The sequence below is a fragment of the Chrysemys picta genome, chromosome 5 (genome assembly GCF_011386835.1).
Source record: "Chrysemys picta bellii isolate R12L10 chromosome 5, ASM1138683v2, whole genome shotgun sequence".
Taxonomy (NCBI): Eukaryota; Metazoa; Chordata; order Testudines; family Emydidae; genus Chrysemys; species Chrysemys picta.
Window position 1 is genome coordinate 117,678,486 of NC_088795.1, and position 24,776 is coordinate 117,703,261.

Genomic DNA, 24,776 nt, shown 5'->3' on the forward strand with positions numbered 1-24,776 from the left:
TTCATAGTGGCCATATTGAGTATGAAAGATGACCTTCCATTCATCTCCCTCATGCATGTGCACCAGGTTATAGGCCCCACGCAGATCTAACTTTGTGAAAATAAAGGCCGCATGTAGCTGGTCGAAGAGCTCGTTGATAAGGGGGAGCAAGGAGCAGTTTCATATGATCATCTTACTCGGGGAGCAATAGTCAATACACTGCCACAAAGAGCTTCTTTCCTCTTGACAAATAAGATTGGAGCTCTCGCCAGGGACATGGATGGGTGGATGAACCCCGCCTGCAAGTACAGGTGAGGAGCCCAAAGTTTAGATTCGGAGAGGACATATATCCGACTGAATGGAATCTCAGCTTTGGGCTGGTGATCGATTGGGCAGTCATAAGTCCAATGCAGGGGCAGAATGTCTGCCTTCTCATTGTCCAAAATATTGGCGAAGTCATAGTATTTATGGAAGATCTTGGCGACAACAGGCAGAACTGCAGAGGGTGCTGAAAGTCCTGGCAGTCTTGTTGCATGAGGGTTGAGATCTCCCAGTGGATAACTGTTGGGATACCCTCTGAGATCTTTTCCCCTATATCCAGAACACCTCATCCAGTTCTGGGAGAACATTTTATCCAATTCTCTGGAATCCAAAATCTCAGTTCAACTCTGGACTAGCCACTGAGGTTTCTTTATCGTCATATCATAAAGCTACACCTGAGATGATCGAGCTCAAGTGTAGGAGGGTTGTGTTAGGGTGCACCACAACTCCAAAATACATAATTATAAATCAGATTATATACATACTATAAAACAGACTAATGCATGTGCATTACATTCTACATTTTATCACATGCTTTATGATTGGCTTACTAATTTTGTAAACCAATCCCTGTACAGATCATAAATTTTCCATGAACTACAAAGTGTGCTAGTAAGCAAAGCTGCAGCTGCAAATTTATCACACATTATTCTTCTTACTATTTCTTTATCTAAAAGCTACATATTATTTACAAGGCCACTTGTGAATTCATGCTTTGTACATTGTTCACCTCTGTTTCCTTACTTCTGTGTTATTTCATTGTTCATGCAAGGCCTACCCTGATGTGAACTGCAGAGCATACTGGTCTGTTTCTTGAATCCTGAGAGGCAGGATAGCTGGTAATGCCAGGAATTAAAGTATAGGGTCTACTTCTGCCAGTGAATGTAGAGTGGTGATAAACCAGAGAATACCTGGTTGAGAGCATGAAGGGCCCGAATTAATCCAAATTGAAGGGCTTCCTGGTGCCCCTGAAGGGTGATAACCATTATTGGCAAGGTCTGGTGGGTTACTGGTCCCATGGAGAGACAACACCCATCAATAGTCTCAACCAGACCTACAGAGTTCTTGCGTATGGTGAGAATTGCATGGGTCTTAGCAAAGTTTAAGTCCATAATGTTACCTGAGATCCCTGAGTTGCATCAGAAACTGACTCGGGGTCCGGCTGTGCCAACTATGGTCCATGGGTGCTGGGAGGTACCAGAGGGGAGAAAACCAGCTCGGCCTGGACCCACTCCCAAGGACTGGGGACCTAGCATTTCCCAGCTCTTCACTGTGATGTCTTCACTGTACACATCAAGGCAAGATGGCTAGGTTCCCCACAATATAAGCAGAAGCTTAACTCCTAGTGTCGGTGCTTCTCCAAGTTGGAGAGGTGTGGGTGAACCTGGCTGGCTTGCAATGGCTCTGATGCCAGGGCAGACCTACACATTTGGGTTGTCATGGGCAGGATGAATGGCAGCCTAGAGAAAATCAAGGTATGCTCATAACGCCGATTCTCTCAATCAGATTGTTCAAACTGGACAGAGGCTCCACCTGCTCAAGCTCATCCTTTATATCCTCATTTAACCCCAGGCGGAAATGTTGGTATTGTGCCACCTCATTCCACCCCAGTGTCGGAAGCCAAACAACAAAACTCAGCAGTGTACTTGCCAATGGGTCAGCCTCCGTGCCATAAGGCCTGAAGGGTTGCGTCAGTAGTCTGCACATGGTTGGGGGTCATCAAAGATGGTGGACATGGCTTAAATGAATTCCTCTAATTGTTGCAAGATGGGGCTGGACTGTTCCAGGAAAGGAACGGGGAAGCCCAGGCCAAGGCCTCCCCAGTCAACAAACTTAAGATGAGTCCCACATAGGCCTGGTCCATGGGGAATGATTGAGGGCATAGTAGGAACAGGAGCCAACATTGGTTCAGGAACCGCTGAAACTTGTCCCAGTCTCCATCAAATTTGTTGGGCTGTGAAATCTTTGGCTCTGGGAAGGGTGGAGTGGGAGGAGCAGCAGAGCAACCTGTGCCTGCAGGTCTGCATTCTGTGTTATTCACACCTGAAGGTTCTGAATGGTGTACATCAGTCCTGCTGGGGCCTTAGTAGGGTCCATGCTAGCACCGAGGACCCCGGCCCTAATTTTAAGGGCTTCTCAATCTGCCAGCCAATTGGGATGAGGGAGGTCTAGCCTAATCCTAATTGGAGTAGGTGTCAGGCCTAGTGGTTGGAGCAGGCATCGGACTCCGAGGACTAGGGTCAGAACCAGAGTCAGTAGCTGGAAGCAGGACCCAAGGGTCAATTGGAGGGCAGAAACTGGATACCACAGACAAGGATCTAGCTGGAGTCAGTAGTCAGGAGCCAAAGCCAAGGATCAAACCAAAGATCAGGAACTGGAGCGAGCAGAGTATCAGGCAAGGAGGGTTTTAAGGCAGAGGCAGGACAGAGGCAAGGCTGGGTACAAGGCAGGAGCAGGCGGAACAAGGTAACATAGGAGCAGGCACAGTGGTGGGCATGAGTATTGCGAAGCCAGAGAGCTGCTGGTGCTGCTAGCTTAAGAGCCAGCCTGTTGACCCCTGCAGCCAATCAGGGGGTGTGGCCAATCAGGCAGCCTGCTGAAGGACAGCTATCCCGATGAGGCTGCCTCGTGATTAGCTCTGCTGCGGGCCCTGATTCCTGACATGATGATACTATGACACAGCATGTTGGCAGATGTTATATATGAAATACCAAACACACATCCACGATTTTCCAGTATGTCTGTGCAATATGACTCAATGCCTCTGCACACACTCTTGAGGTGAGACACAGTGCCAGTGAGAATGGCTGCTCTCTGTATCCCGTGATTCTATCTGCAGTGTCTGTTCCACTCCCAGCATGTCCACAGGTTCACACATTTAAGGTGAGCTGGCAAATCTTCCTCAGGGCCATGGGCCCATTCAGACCTCAGCTACAGTGGCATAAGTCTAGAGTAATTCTGTTACATCAATGTAGGTGAGATGAGAATCTGACCTCTGATGAGGATGAGTTGTGTGAGGGGACCTTACTCAGAACTTCAAGTGCTAGGTTGTGTATAGCCTGTTACACTATCTCTGAGGCTGGAATAACTGCCTGCTCTGCTGTCCGTGTTAAGCTCTCTACTTCCAGTCATGACAGATGCAGAGAGATGCAAGAATTGAAATGTTAACCAAACTTTTGAATCTGGAAGGTAAGGTTTGTACATTGTTATTTGTTTATTTATTTATTTTATGTGGACTGGTTTCAGTCAGCTTGAATTCAGTGGATGGAGTGGCATTCACTGAGACTATTCCGAGAGCAAGATTATTTAGTATGAGAAAATGGGGCAGAATCGGGACTTAAATGAGTCTACATTTTGTATTTGTGCAGCATTACCTTCTTCCTTTTTTTCCCCTACTTTCTTTGCTTCCCCTCCTTTCTTTATTATATGTGCACACTCATATATCCACATTTCCTAAGATACACACTAAAGGTTTGGTTGTGGGATAGCTAACCAGTGCCATTTTTTTTATTCACAGAAAACCAGGCTGTGGAAGCAGAGTTGTTCACTAAGGGTGACATCCTGGCTCCATTTAATCAATGGGATTTTCGCCATTGACTTGGATGGGGCCAAGATTCCATCTTTAGGTTCATATTTGTTTCTCTTTAATATAACTCAGATCCATCTTTCATCTACACAGTCTTTTTGTGGGTATAATTTTTCATCCACAACTCATTCTTTTTCCTGGAAAATGAGTTTAAAATCAAGGCCACGGTATTCCAGCAAATGGTTTTTGGAAGCTAATAACAGCAACATCAAAAATCCAACTTTCTAGTAGCCAATGCCTGCATCCTTTGGGAAGTGGCCTCCATGCATCCTCCTTATGGGGGTCAGAGGCCTCTCATAATCCATTCCACCAAGATATAATTTTAGAGACCAAGGGACATCTCTAGTCCCAAACCAAACTAGATATTACATTTATATATTTAGCCAGGAATTTTAAAATCTGAAACTCCTTGTCTCAGAATAAAAAACGGTAAAAAAATTAAGAATGTCTTGTTCATGCAGGCACTTAAGGACAAAATAACACGTGGATCACCTTTCTAGTTACATCTGCTTTAAGCTACAACCACTCCATTTAAAAACACAACAGGAAAAAAAGCAATGAGTCTTAAACATCAGCTAAGTATGTAAACATCACTTTTGAGATGGTTTCAGGCACTGTGGGATGCAGCATCTGGAATAAACCTGAATTTAAATGACGCCTTTCATTTCTTTTGTTGAGGTGCGCTCTGTGTGTGTGGAGGGAAGTACACACCATGTGCCACCCCACTTTATTACTTTGCTTCAAAGATTTGACTTATCAAGAAACAAATATAATGCAAATAAATATGTATTTTTCCCCTGGCATTTGGGAGATGCATAGAAGTGCAACAGAACATCATGCTCTAAAAGAATGGAAAGAATTTAAATATGTGACAAGCCTAAGCCGTACCTCATTTCACAAAGCATGAGTCTGGGAATAAAGTCAGACTGTATAAAGCTGTTTGATTAAAATAATCTAATACAGACTTTTCTGCCTCATATTTTTGCTACAGATTTTCTAGATGAACCATTCTTTATTTCTGTAACATATTTTAGGGACTCTTAGAAATTAAAGGACAACATACTGTAGTACTGAAGATGGCCTATAGAGAACATGCACAATTGCACACCACACAGTATGTGTCAAAGACGTATTACTATGGTTGTTTAGCAGTCAGTGGTTCAGATCCTCAGGTGGTGTAAACTGGTGTAGCTCCATCAGAGACAACTCTAAGCAGACTTATTTTATATTAAAAAAATAAATAAGCCATTCATCATTGTACCATTTGGAAGAGAAAAAACAGCATCTTATACAAATACACTGATCAGAAATTAAAACCAGTGAGTTCCTGACAGTGTTTTCTGATGGAAAAAAAAATATAGCAATTGCATGGTAAGTAGAAATCCATGGAAATTACCTTTTGTCCAGGTAATAACCACATTATATGGGTTAGCTGGCTAACCTTTGGATTTACAGAGCTTAAGACAGACTAGAATTTGGCCCTTGGAGTTTTTCACAAGCACTTCTTGAAAAGGGTTAATCAGAAATCAATCAGTGACCATGGAGAATCTAACACTTTATAAAACGTCATTATATATGGAGAACATATGTAATGGTGGGCAGTGTAGTCACCTCCGGCCGCGGTGGCTCTGCTCCTCCCTGACTCTTTGGCTCTGTTTAAGAGCCGAGCGCTACGGGCTTTGGGCAGCCCCCATACCTCCGGACCCTGCGCCGCCGGAGCCCGGGAGGGGAAGTGCCCGGCCGGGGGCGCAGGGTCCGGAGGCATAGGGGCTGCCCAAAGCCCAAGCGCTACCGGCTTCACGGTTTGCCGGGCAGCCTCCAGACCCTGCGCCCCCGGCTGGGCGCTTCCCCTCCCGGGCTCCAGCTGCGCTGGGGAAGCACCGGCCGGGGGCACAGGGTCTGGGGGCTGCCCGGCAAACCGTGAAGCCGGTAGCGCTCGGGCAACCCTTTCCGCGTGGCTGGGAGTGGGAGGGAGGAGGGGGCGGAGTTAGGGCAGGGTTGGGGTGGGGTTGGGGCGGGGAAGGGACAGAGTTGGGGCGGGGCTGTGGTGGGAAATGGGCGGGGCCAGGACCCCGTGGAGGGTCCTCTTTTTTTATTTGTTAAGTATGGTAACCCTACTTCAGTCTTCTCCCAAAAAATAACGTGACAGACAATTAGCGAAGTTACCACAGACGATAAAGAGGAAGGGATGCAGATCGGTATACATAAAGAACATGTCAGAGATCTTCTGACCAATTTGAATGAATTCAAATCAGCGGGGTTGGATGCAATTCACCCCAAGGTACTGAAAGAATTAGCTGAAGAAAGCTTGGAGCCACTGACAATAATATTTACAAACTCATGTATGACAGGAGAGGGCCTGGAAGACTGGAGGAGGGCTAACGTAGTGCCCACCTTTAAAAGGGGAAAAAGGAGGAGCCAGGAAACTATAGACCAGTCAGCCTGATTTTGATACCTTTGAAGCTACTAGAGCAATGTATAAAACATTCAGTTTGCGAATATCTGGAGGATGAAGGGGTAATCACTAACACCCAGCATGGATTTACCAAGAACAAATCATGCCAAACCAGCTTGATTTCCTTCTTTGACAGAGTAATTGATTTGGTAGATAGGGGGAATGTGGTGGACATAATATACCTTGACTCAGTGGCGGATTTAGAGTTAGTGGGACCCTGTGCTCAGCTTCATTTTTGGGGCCCCTCCTTGGGACCCAACCAAGAAAAAGAACATTCTCTCTTATCTCCCCCCCCCCCCCGTTTTTCATTTTTTTTCTTCATCCTCCTCATATAAATTATAGGAAGTAAATGAAAGTAAAGTGAGGTACCTTGATTGTTTTTGTAGTCTAACTTATTTTTCCACAGACCATTTGAAAATCTCTGAGGGTCTCGGCGGACCACTTAATGATCTTTCCAAATATTGTTGTACCATTAGCTAACAATTGTAAAGCACTTTGGATAAGAGCGCTTTATTAAAAAAAATTGGAGTGCGGGGTCTGGCCAGGACTTAGGGTGTGGGAGGGGGCTGGGGGTGCAGGGTCTGGGAGGAAGTTAGGATGCAGTAGCAGGCAGGGGGTTGGGGTGCAGGGTCTGGCCAGGAGTTAGGTGTGGGAGGGGGCTCAGGGCTGGGGCAGGGGGTTGGGGTGTGGAGCGCTTACCTGGGGCAGCTCCTGTTTGGTGCGAGGGGTGCAGGTGGGGATGTGGGGGGGTGCAGGAGTCAGGGAGGGCAGGGGGCTGGGTGTGTGCGAGAGGGGTGCAGGAGTCAGGGCTGGGAGTGTGTAATGGGGTTGCAGGAGTCAGGGCAGGGGGCTGGAGGTGTGTGAGAGGGTTGCAGGAGTCAGGGCAGGGGGCTGGGGGTGGCCTGGGGTCATGGGGGTGCTGCCAGCCCTGTGCCCTGAGCAGCTCATGGCAGGGGGCTGCTGTGTGTGTGTGTGTATGTGTAGGAGGAGTGCGGGGCCCTGCCCCTGCTCCGCCCTGCCCCAATTCTGGTCCCGCCCCCCCCACCTATTCCCCGCCTCCTCCCCAGAGCGTGCTGTGCCCCTGCTCCTCGCGCTCCCTCCCAGAGTGACCTGAGCACCGGCAAACAGCTGTTTGGCAGTGGGGGAAGCGCTGGAAGGGGGAGGGAGAAGGGTGGGAATGCGGCACACTCGGGGGAGGAGGCAGGGAGGGAGGAGCTTGGCTGCTGGTGGGGGCGGAGCCTGCAGCAGGAGCCCCAGGAGCCGGAATGACCAAGCTTCTGCCCCTGCAGCTGCCCGGTCCTGGGGGCCCCTGTTGGGGGACCCCTTGCCAGGGCACCCTGTGTTTCACTGTAAATCTGCCTCTGCCTAGACTTCAGCAAGGCTTTTGACACAGTCCCACAAGACATTCCGATAAGCTGGAAATATGTGGGCTTGACAGAACTACCATAATTGGTTAAACAACCGCAAACAGAGTAACTATTAATGGAATGATGTTGTATTGGAAGGAGATCTCAAGTGAGGTTCCACAGGGATCTGTTCTGGGAATGGTGTTGTTTAACATCTTTATCAATGACCTATATGTAGGAATAGAGAGCATACTGATCAAGTTTGGAGATGACACAAAGTTGGGAGGGTTGCCAGTACTTTGGAGGATAGAGCTAAAATTCAGAGGGATCTTGATAAATTGGAAAACTGGTCTAAAGACATCAAAATGAAATTCAACAAAGTCAAATGTAAAGTGCTACACTTAGGAAAGACAAACCAAATGCACAAATACAGAATGGGGGAAAACTGGCTTGGAGGCAGCACTGCTGAGAAGGATCTAGGAGTTGTGGTGGATCACAGCCTCAACATGAGTCAGCAATGTGATGCTGTTGCAAAGAAAGCAAATGCAACATTAGGTTGCATTAAGAGAGGCATAGCATGCAAGTCACAGGAGGTGATAGTGCCACTCTACTCAGTGCTGGTTAGGCCTCAGCTGGAGTAGTGTGTGCAGTTTGGGTCACCAATGTATAGAAAGGATGTAGAGAAACTGGAAAGGATCCAGAGGCGAGCAACAAGGAAGATCCAAGGGATGGAATGCAAGTCATATGAGCAAAGGCTGAAGGAACTGAGTATGTTTAGTTTGGAAAAGAGGAGGTTAAGGGAGATATGATAGAGCTTTTCAGATACTTGAAAGGCTGCCATAAAAATGGAGAAGAATTGTTCTCTTCTCTTTTTGCCATAGAGGGCAGGAAAAGAGGCAGTGGGTTCAAACTGCAGCATAGCAGATTTAGATTAAATCTCAGGAAAACCTTCTGAACTGTAAGAAGCTTCTTCACTGGAGGTTTACAAAAGGAGGCTGGATAGCCATCTGTCTTGGATGTTTTAGACACAGTAAGTACTGCATCTTAGCAGGTGGTTAGACTAGATGACCCTTGTGGTCCCTTCTAACCCTATGATTCATCACCTATCACTGCGTTTATCTAAATACCAAGCATGGTTTTTATAGGCCTTATTTTTATTCCTGCTACTTGCTGGGCCAATTTATGAATTCAGAAGATACATACGGATTTTAAAATACATAAACCCCAAAAGGTTTTCTAAATACTGCCCAGCAATAAATCAATGTTAAAAGTGATTTTCTATGTTTCTCAAAATCAAAATGCCAGGTGACATCCGTGGGCCCAATTCTGCTTTCCTTGTGCATCCAAAAGAGCTGCTGTTGTCAGAGAGAGGTGTGGATGCACAAGCAACACAGGATTGGGCTAATATTGGTAGTACTGGAGAAAACAATCTGTTGCATTTGAGCAAACTGTAATTCTACCATGGGCAGATCTACCTCTGTTAGATAACTGAAGGGTCTGGCTGTTTTTGTTGTTGTTGTTGTTTGTTAGTTTTTTTAATAACTTTCCTTGCAAAAAACAACTCATTGAATTGAACTGAATAACCGTGTTTTTTTTTTCATTTTCATAATTATTTCTTCCAGGTATTCTTTTCAAGATGAAGAAGACATGTTCATGGTGGTAGATCTGTTACTTGGAGGGGATCTGCGTTACCACCTACAGCAGAATGTGCATTTTAATGAAGGAACTGTTAAATTATATATTTGTGAATTGGCACTTTCACTGGACTATTTGCAGAGATATCACATAATTCACAGGTAAGTGAATAGCATTCATTCTATTAGTAAAGAAAGTGTAGACCATGCCACAAGTGAGGACTTCTTTACTTAGCCACACTGGGATTTGTTTATTCCACTTGTACAGTATGTGTCTCATTTATTACGTTGTTGGTTTTGTGTAACTAAATTTTGCCTGTGGATGCATATGCAAAGTTTCTGCTGCATAAATTTAAACAGGAGTTGAGTTTGGCCCTGGTGTGTTTTTTCCCCTCTTCTCAGCCTTGCAATATTGTTGTTTCCACACTCCACTTTGTCATACTCCCTTTGTTTATCCTCTTATCCAAGAGCCGTGATGCATGCTTATTTAATGTTAGACACAATACTCTGAAGGCCACATGTTTTAATTTTTCTTAATTCCCTTACAATTTTTCTGAACACACACATTTGTAAATCAATAGAATAACTGTCAGAAGGGGGGAAAAAAGCAAAGAGCATCACAGTGACTGATGATGGGGAATTAGCTGTCAGTTTTCAGACTGCTAGAAATGTGCATGGAGTAATATAAAAGAAATAGAAAGGAACAGAGTGGAAGAAATTACAGGCTCTGTGTTCTTTCCCTCTCTGTGGCATTTCCAATGCTGCAATGATCTGTTTGTTGGTTGGCCGCCTCTTAAACTATTTAAAGAGTCACGGTACTAGTCAGTGTTAATGATCACTCTTTGTCAAGCATGCCACACATCAAGTATTTCTCAATATTTCCTGAATGTTTCTAAACCTAATTTGAGCATGGAGGTGGGTTCCCTTGTGATGGAAATAATAGCAAACTGTGGAAGAAAAAAAAGCCTGGGTCTGATTCTGCTCCAACTTACATTGGTTTACAGTGGTGTAATTCTGAATTCAGTAGGTTTCCTCTTGGTTTACATCAGTGTAAGTGGAAAGAGAAGCTGACCTCATGCATCACCATAATTGTTTCATCTGAATTCCAGAGGCCAAACTGAAACTGTTCATGCAATGGGGTTGACAGTAATCAATATAAATAGGTTCTTCTAAACAAATTAATTGAGACCTGTCATCCTATCCACCCACTAGTACTCCCTTGTGCTGAAGTATGAGAAAGCTGATTACAAGGACGTTGTGACTCAACATGGAGAGGGCGGAATCATATCCTATCTATTCCAGCTGGTAGGATACTTAGAATCATAGAATATCAGGGTTGGAAGGGACCTTAGGAGGTCATCTAGTCCAACCCCCTGCTCAAAGCAGGACCAATCCCCAACTAAATCATCCCAGCCAGGGCTTTGTCAAGCCTGACCTTAAAAACCTCTAAGGAAGGGGATTCCACCACCTCCCTAGGTAACCCAATCCAGTGCTTCACCACCCTCCTAGTGAAAAAGTTTTTCCTAACATCCAACCTAAACTTCCCCCACTGCAACTTGAGACCATTACTCCTTGTTCTATCATCTGCTACCACTGAGAACAGTCTAGATCCATCCTCTATGGAACCCCCTTTCAGGTAGTTGAAAGCAGCTACCAAATCCCCTCTCATTCTTCTCTTCTGCAGACTAAACAACCCCAGTTCCCTCAGCCTCTCCTCATAAGTCATGTGTTCCAGCCCCCTACTCATTTTTGTTGCCCTCTGCTGGACTCTTTCCAATTTTTCCACATCCTTCTTGTAGTGTGGGGCCCAAAACTGGACACAGTACTCCAGATGAGGCCTCACCAATGTTGAATAGAGGGGAATGATCATGTCCCTCGATTTGCTAGCAGTGCCCCTACTTATACGGCCCAAAATGCTGTTAGCCTTCTTGGCAACAAGGGCACACTGTTGACTCATATTCAGCTTCTCGTCCACTGTAACCCCTAAGTCCTTTTCTGCAGAACTGCTGCCTAGCCATTCGTCCCTAGTCTTTAGCATTGCATGGGATTCTTCCATCCTAAGCGAAGGACTCTGCACTTGTCCTTGTTGAACCTCCTCAGGTTTCTTTTGGCCCAATCCTCTAATTTGTCTAGGTCCCTCTGTATGCTATCCCTACCCTCCAGTGTATCTACCATTCCTCCCAGTTTAGTGTCATCTGCAAATTTGCTCAGAGCGCAGTCCACGCCATCCTCCAGATCATTAATGAAGGTATTGAACAAAACTGGCCCCAGGACCGACCCTTGGGGCACTCCGCTTGATACCGACAGCCAACTAGGCATGGAGCCATTGATCACTACCCATTGAGCCCAACGATCTAGCCAGCTTTCTATCCACCTTATAGTCCATTCATCCAGCCCATACTTCTTTAACTTGCCGGCAAGAATACTGTGGGAGACCATATCAAAAGCTTTGCTAAAGTCAAGGAATAACACATCCACTGCTTTCCCCTCATCCACAGAGCCAGTTATCTCATCATAGAAGGCAATTAGGTTAGTCAGGCACGACTTCCCCTTGGTGATTCCATGCTGACTGTTCCTGATCACTTTCCTCTCCTCTAAGTGTTTCAGAATTGATTCCTTGAGAACCTGCTACATGATTTTTCCAGGGACTGAGGTGAAGCTGACTGGCCTGTAGTTCCCCAGATCCTCCTCCTTCCCTTTTTTAATGATGGGCACTACATTTTTCCAGTCATCCAGGACCTCCCCCGATCTCCATGAGTTTTCAAAGATAATGGCCATTGGCTTTACAATCACATCCGCCAACTCCTTTAGCACCCTCGGATGCAGAGCATCCGGCCCCATGGATTTGTGCTCATCCAGCTTTTCTAAATAGTCCCGAACCACTTCTTTCTCCACAGAGGGCTGGTCACCTCTTCCCCACGCTGTGCTGCCCAGTGCAGCAGTCTGGGAGCTGACCTTGTTCATGAAGACAGAGGCAAAAAAAGCATTGAGTACATTAGCTTTTTCCACATCCTCGGTCACTAGGTTGCTTCCCTCATTCAGTAAGGAGCCCACTCTTTCCTTGACTTTCTTCTTGTTGCTAACGTACCTGAAGAAATCCTTCTTGTTACTCTTAACATCTCCTGCTAGCTGCAACTCCAAGTGTGATTTGGCCTTTCTGATTTCACTCCTGCCTGAGCAATATTTTTATTCCTCCCTGGTCATTTGTCCAATCTTCCACTTCTTGTAAGCGTCTTTTTTGTGTTTAAGATCAGCAAGGATTTCACTGTTAAGCCAAGCTGGTCGCCTGCCATATTTACTATTCTTTCTACACATCGTGATGGTTTGTTCCTGCAACCTCAATAAGGATTTCTTAAAATACAGCCAGCTCTCCTGGACTCCTTTGCCTCTCATGTTATTCTCCCAGGGGATCCTGCCCATTAGTTCCCTGAGGGAGTCAAAGTCTGCTTTTCTGAAGTCCAGGGTCTGTATTCTGCTGCTCTCCTTTCTTCCTTGTGTCAGGATCCTGAACTCGAACATCTCATGGTCACTGCCTCCCAGGTTCTATCCACTTTTGCTTCCCTTACTAATTCTTCCCTATTTGTGAGCAGCAGGTCAAAAAGAGCTCTGCCCTAGTTGGTTCTTCCAGCACTTGCACCAGGAAATTGTCCCCTACACTTTCCAAATCTTCCTGGATTGTCTGTGCACCGCTGTATTGCTCTCCCAGCAGATATCAGGGTGATTAAAGTCTCCCATGAGAACCAGGGCCTGCGATCTAGTAACTTCTGTTAGTTGCCGGAAGAAAGCCTCGTCCATCTCATCCTGCTGGTCTGGTGGTCTATAGCAGACTCCCACCACGACATCACCCTTGTTGCTCACACTTCTAAACTTAATCCAGTTTACTTCTCCAGTCTAAGCTCGGGCAGAAGTAGAAGGCTTATTCTGTATTATGGCAACTACACAAAACAAAATTGAAATAAGTTTTGTAGCTTATTGATTTTCTTCAGGTTAAATTTGGATGAATGTTGCAGGAATTCTCTGAACTTTTCCATCTTCTGCATAATACTCATATTTTGTGTAGATTTCTATACATTTTGCACACATTTTGCATTCACAGTGAATGTTTCTCAAGTACAGCTCAGCATAGTCTATTTCTATGACTTAAGAAATGCTCCTTGATGAAGAACAAATTGTTGAGCATTTCTCTTGTGTGTGCAAATGAAGGGACATTTGTACAGCTGAGCTATGCAAAACGTTAAGAAAACCTTAAACCACACAAAACCCAACAGCTTTGGGGTTTGTTCCAAGCTTGAAACTGAGATGAAGTCTATACTTGGCCCCCATCCTCACTGTGACATGCAAACTATATAGTTTAACTCATCTGGGCACATAATAACCTTTCACTTTAACTCAACTCATTTCCCACAATCTTGCTGGAATTTAGAGCACGGTAAAATGTTTTCTTTGGGTACAATGATTTGGTAAAACCGGTTTGTACAATTATTTCCCATAGACCACCAGAGCCATAGAACAGAGAAAGGCATCTTCTGTTAACTTGCATGGTTGTACTCATCCCCACATGTTGGATCAAATCCTGAAGTCTTTCCTCATTGATATCAAGCTTCAAGACGACATGACTAGGTCCTTTATACTGTGGTTAGCGCCCGTTGAAAACTATTAATGAATAATCTATTTGACCAATTAAAGACTGAATACATTATTATAATAAGACTAAATGAATTCTTTGCTTCAGTCTTCATGGCTGAGGATGTTAGCGAGATTTCCAAACCTGAGCCGTCCTTTGTAGGTGACAGATCTGAGGAATTGTCACAGATTGAAGTGTCACTAGAGGAGGTTTTGGAATTAATTGATAAATTTAACAGTAACAAGTCACCGGGACCAGATGGCATTCACCCAAGAGTTCTGAAAGAACTCAAATGTGAAATTGTGGAACTATTAACTATGATTTGTAACCTGTCCTTTAAATCTGCTTCTGTACCCAATGACTGGAAGATAGGTAATGTAACGCCAATATTTAAAAGGGGCTCAAGAGGTGATCCCGGCAATTACAGACCAGTAAGTCTAACATCCGTACCGGGCAAATTAGTTGAAACAATAGTAAAGAATAGAATTGTCAGACACATAGAAGAACATAAATTGTTGGGCAAAATCAACATGGTTTCTGTAAAGGGAAATCATATCTTACGAATCTATTAGAGTTCTTTGAAGGGGTCAACAAACATCTGGACAAGGGGGATCCAGTGGACATAGTGTACTTGGATTTCCAGAAAGCCTTTGACAAGGTCCCTCACCAAAAGCTCTTACATAAATTAAGTTGTCATGGGATAAGAGGGAAGATCCTTTCATGAATTGAGAACTGGTTAAAAGACAGGGAACAAAGGGTAGGAATAAATGGTAAATTTTCAGAATGGAGAGGGGTAACGAGTGGTGTTCCCCAAGGGTCAGTCCTAGGACCAATCCTATTCAACTAATTCATAAATGATCTGGAGAAAGGGGTAAAAAGTGAGGTGGCAAAGTTTTCAGATGATACTAAACTGCTCAAGCTAGTTAAGACCCAAGCAGACTGTGACAACCTTCAAAAGTTCTCACAAAACTAAGTGATTGGGCAACAAAATGGCAAATGAAATGTGGATAAATGTAAAGTAATGCACATTGGAAAAAATAACCCCAACTAAACATACAATATGATGGCAGCTAATTTAGCTACAACTAATCAGGAAAGAGATTTTGGAGTCATCATGGATGGTTCTCTGAAGATGTCCATGCAGTGTGCAGCGGCAGTCAAAAAAGCAAACAGGATGTTAAGAATCATTAAAAAGGAGATAGAGAATAAGACGGAGAATATCTTATTGTCCTTATATAAATCCATGGTACTGCGTACAGATGTGGACTTCTCATCTCAAAAAAGATATACTGGCATTAGAAAAGGTTCAGAGAAGGGCAACTAATATGATTAGGGGTTTGGAACGGGTCACATATGAGGAGAGATTAAAGAGGCTAGGACTTTTCAGCTTTGAAAAGAGGAGACTAAGGGGGGGATATGATAGAGGTATATAAAATCATGAGTGGTGTGGAGAGAGTGAATAAGGAAAAGTTATTTACTTGTTCCCATAATATAAGAACTAGGGGCCACCAAATGAAATTAATGGGCAGCAGGTTTAAAACAAATAAAAGGAAGTTCTTTTTCACACAGCACACAGTCAACCTGTGGAACTCCTTACCTGAGGAGGTTGTCAAGGCTAGGACTATAACAGGGTTTAAAAGACAACTAGATAAATTCATGGAGGTTAAGTCCATTAATGGCTATTAGCCAGGATGGGTAAGGAATGGTGTCCCTAGCCTCTGTTTGTCAGAGGGTGGAGATGGATGGTAGGAGAGAGATCACTTGATCATTACCTGTTAGGTTCACTCCCTCTGGGGCACCTGGCATTGGCCACTGTCGGTAGACAGGATACTGGGCTGTATAGACCTTTGGCCTGACCCAGTATGGCCATTCTTATGTTCTTATGATTATTTCAGACATGACCAACACACCTTCCTTCCCCTCATAAGCTTTGCTGCTCATAGATTTTAACAAAACCCACCAGCAGCTGGCTAATATGCTACACATTTTCAGTCTGAGTAACTTGGGCTGCATATTTTCAGCCAGCTATTTCTTACCGTGTTTACTTGAAAGAGTTGGATCCAGGATGTTTTTGCAGATAGAGGCTTAGCTCTGAGGAATGGTAGCGCCATGATTCTATAGATGCTTTCCTTGTAACACATGCCATGTTGGTAGAATTAAATTTTTCTCTCTCATTAGGGATAAGTGGTTTTTATGGTCCTCAGTTAACTGTGTTGTCCTTACAATTTTATCATCACTTGGCAGTTTCACACTGTGAAGACTGAGGCTGGATATGACAGATATCTGGAAAGAAAATTACAATACCCTTCCAGCAGTATTGTAATGTAAAGCGCTAAATGGTCCATCTGCCGTGATTTTTGTTTGTGATGCATTTGTTTTCTCTCACCTACCCATCTCGTGATTTTATTGTCCTCACCATTTTGATTGGCACTGCTGAAAGTTCCACTTTTGACAGGAAACAGCAAATCTATTATGATCATGGGTGGTAGTGAAGAGATCAGGGGTGGTAGTGAGGTTATATAGCTGCCAGTGTAACACACTAGCAAAGTGTGTGTTGTCTCCCTCTTGTGGCTGCTCCACTACCAGATAACAGCTTACCACTGCTACTAACCTCAGGAGTTATTCTTTTAGTTCAAATGGCAAAGATCTATGCTGCAATGCAAAAGTTCACAAGTTCTACCCTGCTGATGACCCATTCAGAGAGTGATTATACCAACAATTCTGTAAAGTTAGGTAACATTTCTATGCCTTTACAACTTACAGACTTTTACTTATGGCTCCAAAAATAATATGCCAAGATTATAAATTACCAAGTAAAATGATTCCTGTATAAAATTATCCATTTAACGTGTAAGTGGTAGATAAGATAGGGCAGGTGGAAATAAGGACCATTTTTTCTTCACTGAAGTTCAGATATGGAAGGAACCAAAACAGTCCAACTTTGAGTTCTACCAGGGCATGTTCAAAAGTAATGTATGTAAATGATAGAGCATGTCAGATTGCAGCTTATACTAGTTATTCTTGCTGGCAAACACAAGCTAATGAACAAGAAATATAATAGCATCTTGAAGTAGACAGAACAGGAAAAAATATCCTGTGTGTGGTTATTATTCATATATGCTCACAAAGGTCATGATAGCATGAGATGCCTGTTCCCTGAATTATCTTCATGTGTATTTCTCCATTTTTGGTTTGATTCTTTTTATTGAGCTTTTGAAATAAGTGCATGTCTGCATTCTTTCCAAAGGAAAAATGCAGGACCTGAATAAAAATCTCATATAAGAGAAGAAAATTAGATGATGTATCAAATTATCAAGAAAATGAACACCATGCAGACAACAAAGTGCAGAAAAAATACTGAGCATTTGTAAGCCCAGTACTGATAAAAAAGAATGTAATTCTTGGCATAAAAAAATTAAATCTCAAATGATACCTTCTAACTCTCACTCACTCATGCCCATCACCCCAATCGGGGTATAGGCCGCCAACCACAGATCTCCAGAGTTCTCTATCCTGGGCCATTTGCTCTAACTGGTTCCAGGTATAGCCCATTTTTATGCTATCAGCCTGAAGGTCGCGTCGCCAGGTGTTTCTTGGACGGCCTTTTTTCTGCCTAGTCTCCTCATCTCTGCTGCAACCTGCGCCTTCTTTTTTAACTCGTACATGGTCCTCACATTCCATGTACCGATGGTAATCCTCCTGGTTGCAAGAAGGGTAATTGGCTTTGTGGCTTCCTCATGACTTTCACCACCCAGCGTCATGCATCTTCGAGTTGAAGACCCTTCTTTTTCCAGGCTAAAAGTCTTTGTTATCTCTATTTTTGGCGTTTCTGTAGCAAGTTGATTTTTACGGGGTGGAGTTGCTAGCCCCACGCCCAACCCTCCTCCTTTATCCTGACTTGGGATAGGCAGATGGCCCCAAAGGACCTCTCTGGTGGAGTTATACCTTCTAAAGGAATAAGAAATTATTTATATTCAGAAATCATAACTTTTACCATTTGAATTGCGTTTTTCACCATTGAGACTGAATTCTAGTTTTATTATTGTTATCATTAGTTATTTATTTTGAAGCCATAAAACACCCCCAAACCTTTTATGTTATCATATGATTCACCACATGACTTACCTCCCTTTAATAAAGTTCGGTGGGAAATAATATTGAAGTCTAGCTTTCCAGAGCATATACAATTGCTGACTTTATCAATTGAGTCTGTATCAATTATAGGATTCTGTGAGGTGTCCTGAGGTGCTCCATGCTTACCTCTGTGAGGAAAAAGACCATCCACACCAGTGATCACTGCCAGATTCTTTTACAGAGTGCAAGCTGGGGTCAACTCTGCTGCCTAGTAGAGAAGGACCCACTTCCACACCTCCTCTAGCCACACCTTTTCGGGGAATCAAGTGCTGCTGTTGGTAGTAGACTCCTTTGTTCCTTACATCCTGAAAGTGCAAGAATTAAGATTGTGTCGGAACTCTGCACAAGGAGGCGAGAAAGGGAAGGCAATTCCCTATGCCACTGCTCCACGCTTTGTAATGAAATGTTTACTTGCAGTATATTGTTCAGCCACCAGATGTTTCTGTGTGCTCCATAGACTTGAAGACAGGGTGTGGTCATTGGTAAAAAAAAAAAAAAAAAGGGAGACAAAGCTGGAATTCAAGCTATGTTTGTAATTGTAAAAAGAACAGGAGTACTTGTGGCACCTTAGAGACTAACAAATTTATTTGAGCATAAGCTTTCGTGGGCTACAGCCCACTTCTTTGGATGCATAGTATGGAACATATATTGAAGAGATATATATACACATACAGAGAGCATGAAAAGGTGGGAGTTATGTATGTGTATATATATGTTCCATTCTATGCATCCGAAGAAGTGCACTGTAGCCCACGAAAGCTTATGCTCAAATAAATTTGTTAGTCTCTAAGGTGCCACAAGTACTCCTGTTCTTTTTGCGGATACAGACTAACACGGCTGCTACTCTGAAACCTGCCATTTGTAATTGTAGCTGTTTTCCATAATACATGCCTCTTATTTGAGAGGCTGTGATTCTGTATATCATGAAACACCCAAGCAGGTGTAGACATGATCCAGTCCTTGGTGTGTCTACATTACTCTGAAGATAAGAGCTATATTAGTGCTAAATATTATTCTTATATATCCATTCCACAATCACTCAACTATAAGTTCTTGCAAAGTGAGCTACTATTATATGGTCTTTTTTCTGGTTTACTTTACTTACTGTTTTTGCTTTTCTTTCTGAATCTCTTCTCTTCCCATTATCATTTAGCTGCAACCAAAACTACATAAATACACTTAAGTCTTAATTTTCCATTTCTAAAATCATAAGTATGTGATAATGTTATAATTAGAGGACTGTGGACTCCCGGGATTCTCAGACTTGCTGTCATTAGTTGTTGCTTTATACTCCATACTGCATGAAAATATTTCTGTCCTGGAACAAGATAAAGAACCCATCAATGGAGTTCATAGTAGTAAACATCTATCCTTTTTCATTGTTCGGAAAATGGGGAAAGGATGACATATAAGCTGGGTGGAGCAGTGCAACAAACTAGAGGATTTTTTTTCTCATGATTCTCATAATTCAAGACCACAAAACCCTTTTTACTTCCCTAAATATCTGCAGGGTCCCAGTGACTATGACTTAAAATATGACTATGTCCAGAAAAAAAAAACAATTGAAAAGGATCAAACCCATCGATGCTAAGTAGGGCTGAGGGAACAGTCTTGGCAGGAATCAGAATGTTTTGTACCGAAGAGTTCAGGCCTGCTCAAATGAAGCCACAATCCATTAATTTGGCTTCTCTTTTTGAGATCAGGTTTGATAGCAGCAACTCTGGGTAAAGCAGGGGAAAGAAAGAGCTGCTCTTTACAGAGAACCGCTGACTTTAGTGACTTACAGAGAACAGCTGACTTTAGTGACTTTAGGGCTCTAATCAGATCAACCACTTTGTGCAACTCATGAGGTGGAAAGAGGCTAGAAAATGGACCACAAATAGCCAGGAGGGATTCCCTGAGACTAGAACTCCGTGCAAGTATGACAGGTGCCACTTTGGCCCACACACTAGGCCACAGCTAAAGCATGTGCCTCTACAGATTGAGCTAACGGTCACTACCTGAGGCTTCAGAGTAGCAGCCGTGTTATTCTGTATCCGCAAAAAGAACAGGAGTACTTGTGGCACCTTAGAGACTAATGGTCTAATAAATTTGTTAGTCTCTAAGGTGCCACGAGTACTCCTGTTCTTTTTACCTGAGGCTGTAATAGACTATTAGGATACTGCAAAAAACACTGCAAAAAAACACTTGCAACTGGCCTGTGTCAGCTAACTCGGGCTCATGGGGCTCAAGCTGTATGGCTAGAAAATTGCAGTGTAATTATTTGGACTCAGGCTGGAGCGAGCCCAAGGTTTGGGACCCTCCCCCCTTGTGGGGTCCCAGAGACCAGGCTTCAGCGTGAGCCCAAATGTCTGTGCTGCAGTTTTATAGCCCCTCAGCCTGAGCCCTGTGAGACTGAGTCAACTGACATGGGCTGGCCATGGGTGGTTTTACTGCAGTGTGGATATACCCATATTCTCAGGGGATTGGAAACAGAAGAGAACCTCTAACGTACACTAACCAGTAGGTTACACCAGTTTGCTGGCTACAGAGCATCCAGGCCCCACGCCTACCACCTCTCCCTCACTGTTATGGAGTAGAGTGGGGATTGCATGAGAGTTCTTCTCCTCTATGCCTATCCTCCACCTGGATTCTTTGTCAGGGCCCTTTGGACCACCTTCTTTCTCTTACATTTGTCGTTCCAGTCCATATGTAGGAAATAGAATTAAATATAACCTCCTTCCTTCCCTCCTCCTGTTTTAAAATGTGACACATCATCATGTCCACAGCTTCATTTGGTATGAACTGGAATAAGCGGACCAAGATGAAACACTATATCCTGTACTTGAAACCATCTCATGTCTTCGGGCCCAGTGTTGATCTCACTTGTATCACTTTTCTGCTACTGTAACTCCAGTAGACGCTCTGATCTTACCCCTCCCTGATGTATTGCAGTGTTGGCTGGGAATTCAATAAGAGCATATTTGAAAATCCCACCCAGAATCTTCAACAGCGACAGAAGGACAGAAAGTGTCATTTCCCTAATTCATTTGTTTTTCACAGTGCTATCTGTATTCTGTATGTGTTTTTTAGCTACCAGCCATGCTGTTCAGAGCTTCTTGAACTCATCTGCCCTTGTTGGACTATCCTATGTGCACCTCTTCTGATCTCCTGCATATGGGCCCATTCTGTCCAATAATGGGTAAAGAAGCAGTTTTGCATCAATTACTCTTGAATTATTCTGGTTTGTATTTTTGATGAAGACATAAAAAAGTTTAAGCGGTTTGATAAGGATACAGCATGAATAAACTAGACCCAACAGCAACAGATGGGCCATTTGCACATACCTCGTGTCTCAGTTTTAGTAGGTGAAAAATGCATTACCTTACTCTGCAGCTACTGTGAGTGTCTCCTTGGGGTTTCCTATCATTTCTCTTGAGGATTTCTTTACAGTGAAAGCTTTTTTTAATGCTGTCAGACTGGCAATAAGCAAAGATGCAGATTTTTGTGGAATTTTTGTCATTGCAGGAATTCTTTTGTCTATTGAGCTATCTTACTGTAGAGAGACAAGGCGGGTGAGGTAATATCTTTTATTGGCCCAATTTCTGATGGTGAGTGAGACAAGCTTTGCAGCTTACACAGAGCTCTTCTTAGACACTTCTTGTCTCTCTCACCAACAGAAGTTGGGCCAATAAAAGATATTACCTCACCTACCTTGTCTCTCTAATAACCTGGGCCCAACATGGCTCTGATAACATTAAATACTGTCTTACTGTAGATATTTCACAGGCACACACTATTATAGCACAGAGCCATCTGTGTAGCTGATGAGGGGGAAGGAATTTTCTTAAAGGACAGCATCAGTTTAAACTTGTCCTTCACTCACAAATGTATTCAGCAGATTCCAAGACCGTTTTGTGAGAGCCCAGATGAGCTTGGCATGAGCTGTGTAACTTCTGACTTAGCTGGATGTATGGAGAGTGAGAGAGAAGGGGAGAGTCAAAATATTGAGTCATGCTATTGATTGACTCAGAGAGCTTTATTTGCTAAATGTGATTGATTTCGTATTTATTTTTCAAGAGTTCTCTTTCTGAAGCGCCTTTGTTGACTCCTTTTTATTTCCCCTTTATTCTCATTTGCCTTCTGGGAGTTCTCTACGTGGCAGCTTTCAAATATTTCAATGTCCTCCATTAATTTCAATTCTAACTGTAATGTAGTTTTCCCTCATAAAGCAGCACTGCAGTTAAATGTTTCTGATTCTGAATGAGAGTCCCCCTAGATATTGTCAGCATGTTCCAGATTGTGCAAATGTAACACCAGCAGACCCCGGTCACCTGCGGGTAGGATAGAACCTGGGACCTCTGGAGCCTCTACCGCATGAGCTAAAAGCCAACTGCCTCTTCGCTAAGGCTCTAGAGTAAACCCATTTAACTCTCTCTAAGTGGTCTCGTTGCCACTAGATGGGACAGAACACTCGATCCAGGAGGTGTGTGGGTTACATACTTCCCCTAGCTGACGGAATGTGTCTCGAGCTTCAGAGACTTCCCAGTTGAAATCCCGGTTGAGCCCCCACTTGTAACGGCGATAGACCCTGGTCGTCGGCAGACGGGATTGACCCAGGGACCTCAGTGCATGAGCCTCTACTGCGTGAGCTAACAGCCAAGCTGTTAGCTAAGGCTGTAGAGCAGACTCATTTTATCTCTCTCTCTAAGTGGTCTCGGTGCCACTAGATGGGACAGAACTATAAGCGCTGACTCCGTGGGTGCTCTGGGGCTGCAGCACCCATGGGGAAAAATTGGTGGGTGCTCAGCGCCCACCAGCAGCTCCCTGCGGACCCCAGCCCCAGCTCACCTCCACCTCCACTCCGCCTCCACCTCCTCCCCTGAGCCTGCCGCCGGGTCCTGCTTCTCCCCCTAGCTCCCAGTGCTTGCCGCCACGAAACAGCTGATTCGCGCAGCAAACCTGGGAGCGAGGGGAGAAGAGGGGGAACGCAGCGGGCTTCAGGGAGGAGGTGGGGCCGGGGTGGAGATTTGGGAAGGAGACCAATAGGGGCAGGGAGGGGGCGGGGTCGGGGGCAGGGCTGAGACGTGAGCACCCACCGGCACCCAATGGCGCCTGTGGACAGAACACCACACCCAGGAGGTGTGTGGGTTACACAAACACAACCTACTGTCAGTCCAGGGGTGAATTTCCTGCAGGCTAAGGAAGGTGCAATTTATTGGTCCCTGCATTAGTTGTAATGAGTGAAGCTTTCTGTGTGACTTCGAGTGATCCAATAAGTCGTTTAATCACATGTCTAACTTTAAGTTAATAAGAGGACAATGCAGATTCTTAATGATAGTCACATGTTTAAAATTGAGGCATTAGACCCGAGGTGAGAAAACTATGGTCCGCGGGCTACATCCAGCCCGTGGGACCCTCCTGCCCGGCCCCTGAGTTCCTGGCCCGGGAGGCTCATCCCCGGCCCCTCCCCAGCTGTGCCCCCTTCCCCTGCAGCCTCAGCTCACTGTGCTGCCGGCATAATGCTCTGGGCGGCGGGGCTGCAAGCTCCTGGGGCAGCGCAGCTGCAGAGCCGTGGCCTGACCCGGTGCTCTATGTTGCACGGTGACGTGGCTGGCTCCAGCCGGGCAGCACGGCTGCCTGTCCTGGTGCTCTGAGCTGCGCAGCTGTAGTGCCGCCAGCCACCAGTGCTCCAGGCAGTGCGGTAAAGGGACAGGGAGCGGGGGGGTTGGATAGAGGGCAGGGGAGTTCAGGGTAGGGGGCGGGGGTGTGGATAGGGGTCGGGTCGATCAGAAGGCAGGGAACAGAGGGTTGAATGGGGGCAGGGATCCCAGGGGGGCAGTCAGGAATGAGAGGAGGGGTTGGAAGGGGCTGCAGGGGGCAGTCAGGGGCAGGGGGTCCGGGGGCGATCAGGGGATAGGGAGGGATGGATATGGCAGGGGTCCCAGGCGGGCCGTCGGGACAGGGAACGGGGGGGTTGAATGGGGCAGGAGTCCCGGGGGGGCTGTCAGGGGGTGAGAAGCAGGGGGGGTGGTCAGATAGGGGGCCGGGGCCGGGCCACTCTTGGCTGTTTGGGGAGGCACAGCCTCCCCTAACTGGCCCTCCATACAATTTCGGAAACCTGATGTGGCCCTCAGGCCAAAAAGTTTGCCCGCCCCTGCCTTAGACTGTAGGCACATTGAATTGAGGCCTTAGACTGTAGGTATACTGAAGTAAAATTGTATTTTACTTGATGTTGGAACAGCAGAAAGATTATTCTCAGCACCCAGTGAACAATAATCATTTTGATGGACTAAAGCCTAGTAAATAAAATAGAGTGGGAATGGTGGTCCATTACAATGTGATCAAAATCAGGCCCTTACACTATTACAGTGGTGATAATGGAAAATAGATAGAAACTGGCTGCATTTTGTTTTGTTTTGGGGGGCAGTTAGTTTGTTTCATTATGTATCTTACTCATATCAGGCCTTATTTCTTCTCAATGTCATTGTGCATTTTGACTGAAATGACAGCATATCCTTTAACCCAGAACATGCAGGTGTTGCTTTGTGGCTTATAAGTGCTAAAGGTGATGCTCTTCAAAATAAGTGAAAACAATCTAAGTTTTTCTTATTTGTTCACCCTGATTTCATGAATCTAAATGTGTTATTGTGGGGGAAGGCGAGAATGAGCTCCTGGTTCACTTCTGTGATTCTCTCTCTCTCTGGGTTCTTATACA

General features: G+C 44.7%; 1 protein-coding gene across 3 annotated transcripts in view; it reads left to right on the forward strand.

Annotated features, from left to right (window-relative positions):
• STK32B (serine/threonine kinase 32B) overlaps nt 1–24,776 on the forward strand; it is a 321,652-nt gene that overhangs the window by 195,435 nt on the left and 101,441 nt on the right. For all 3 annotated transcript variants that reach the window (XM_042855471.2, XM_008170158.4, XM_065597090.1), the window contains one exon: nt 9,310–9,483. In XM_042855471.2, the coding sequence (XP_042711405.1) occupies nt 9,310–9,483 (174 nt within the window). The remainder of the gene's footprint in view (nt 1–9,309; nt 9,484–24,776) is intronic.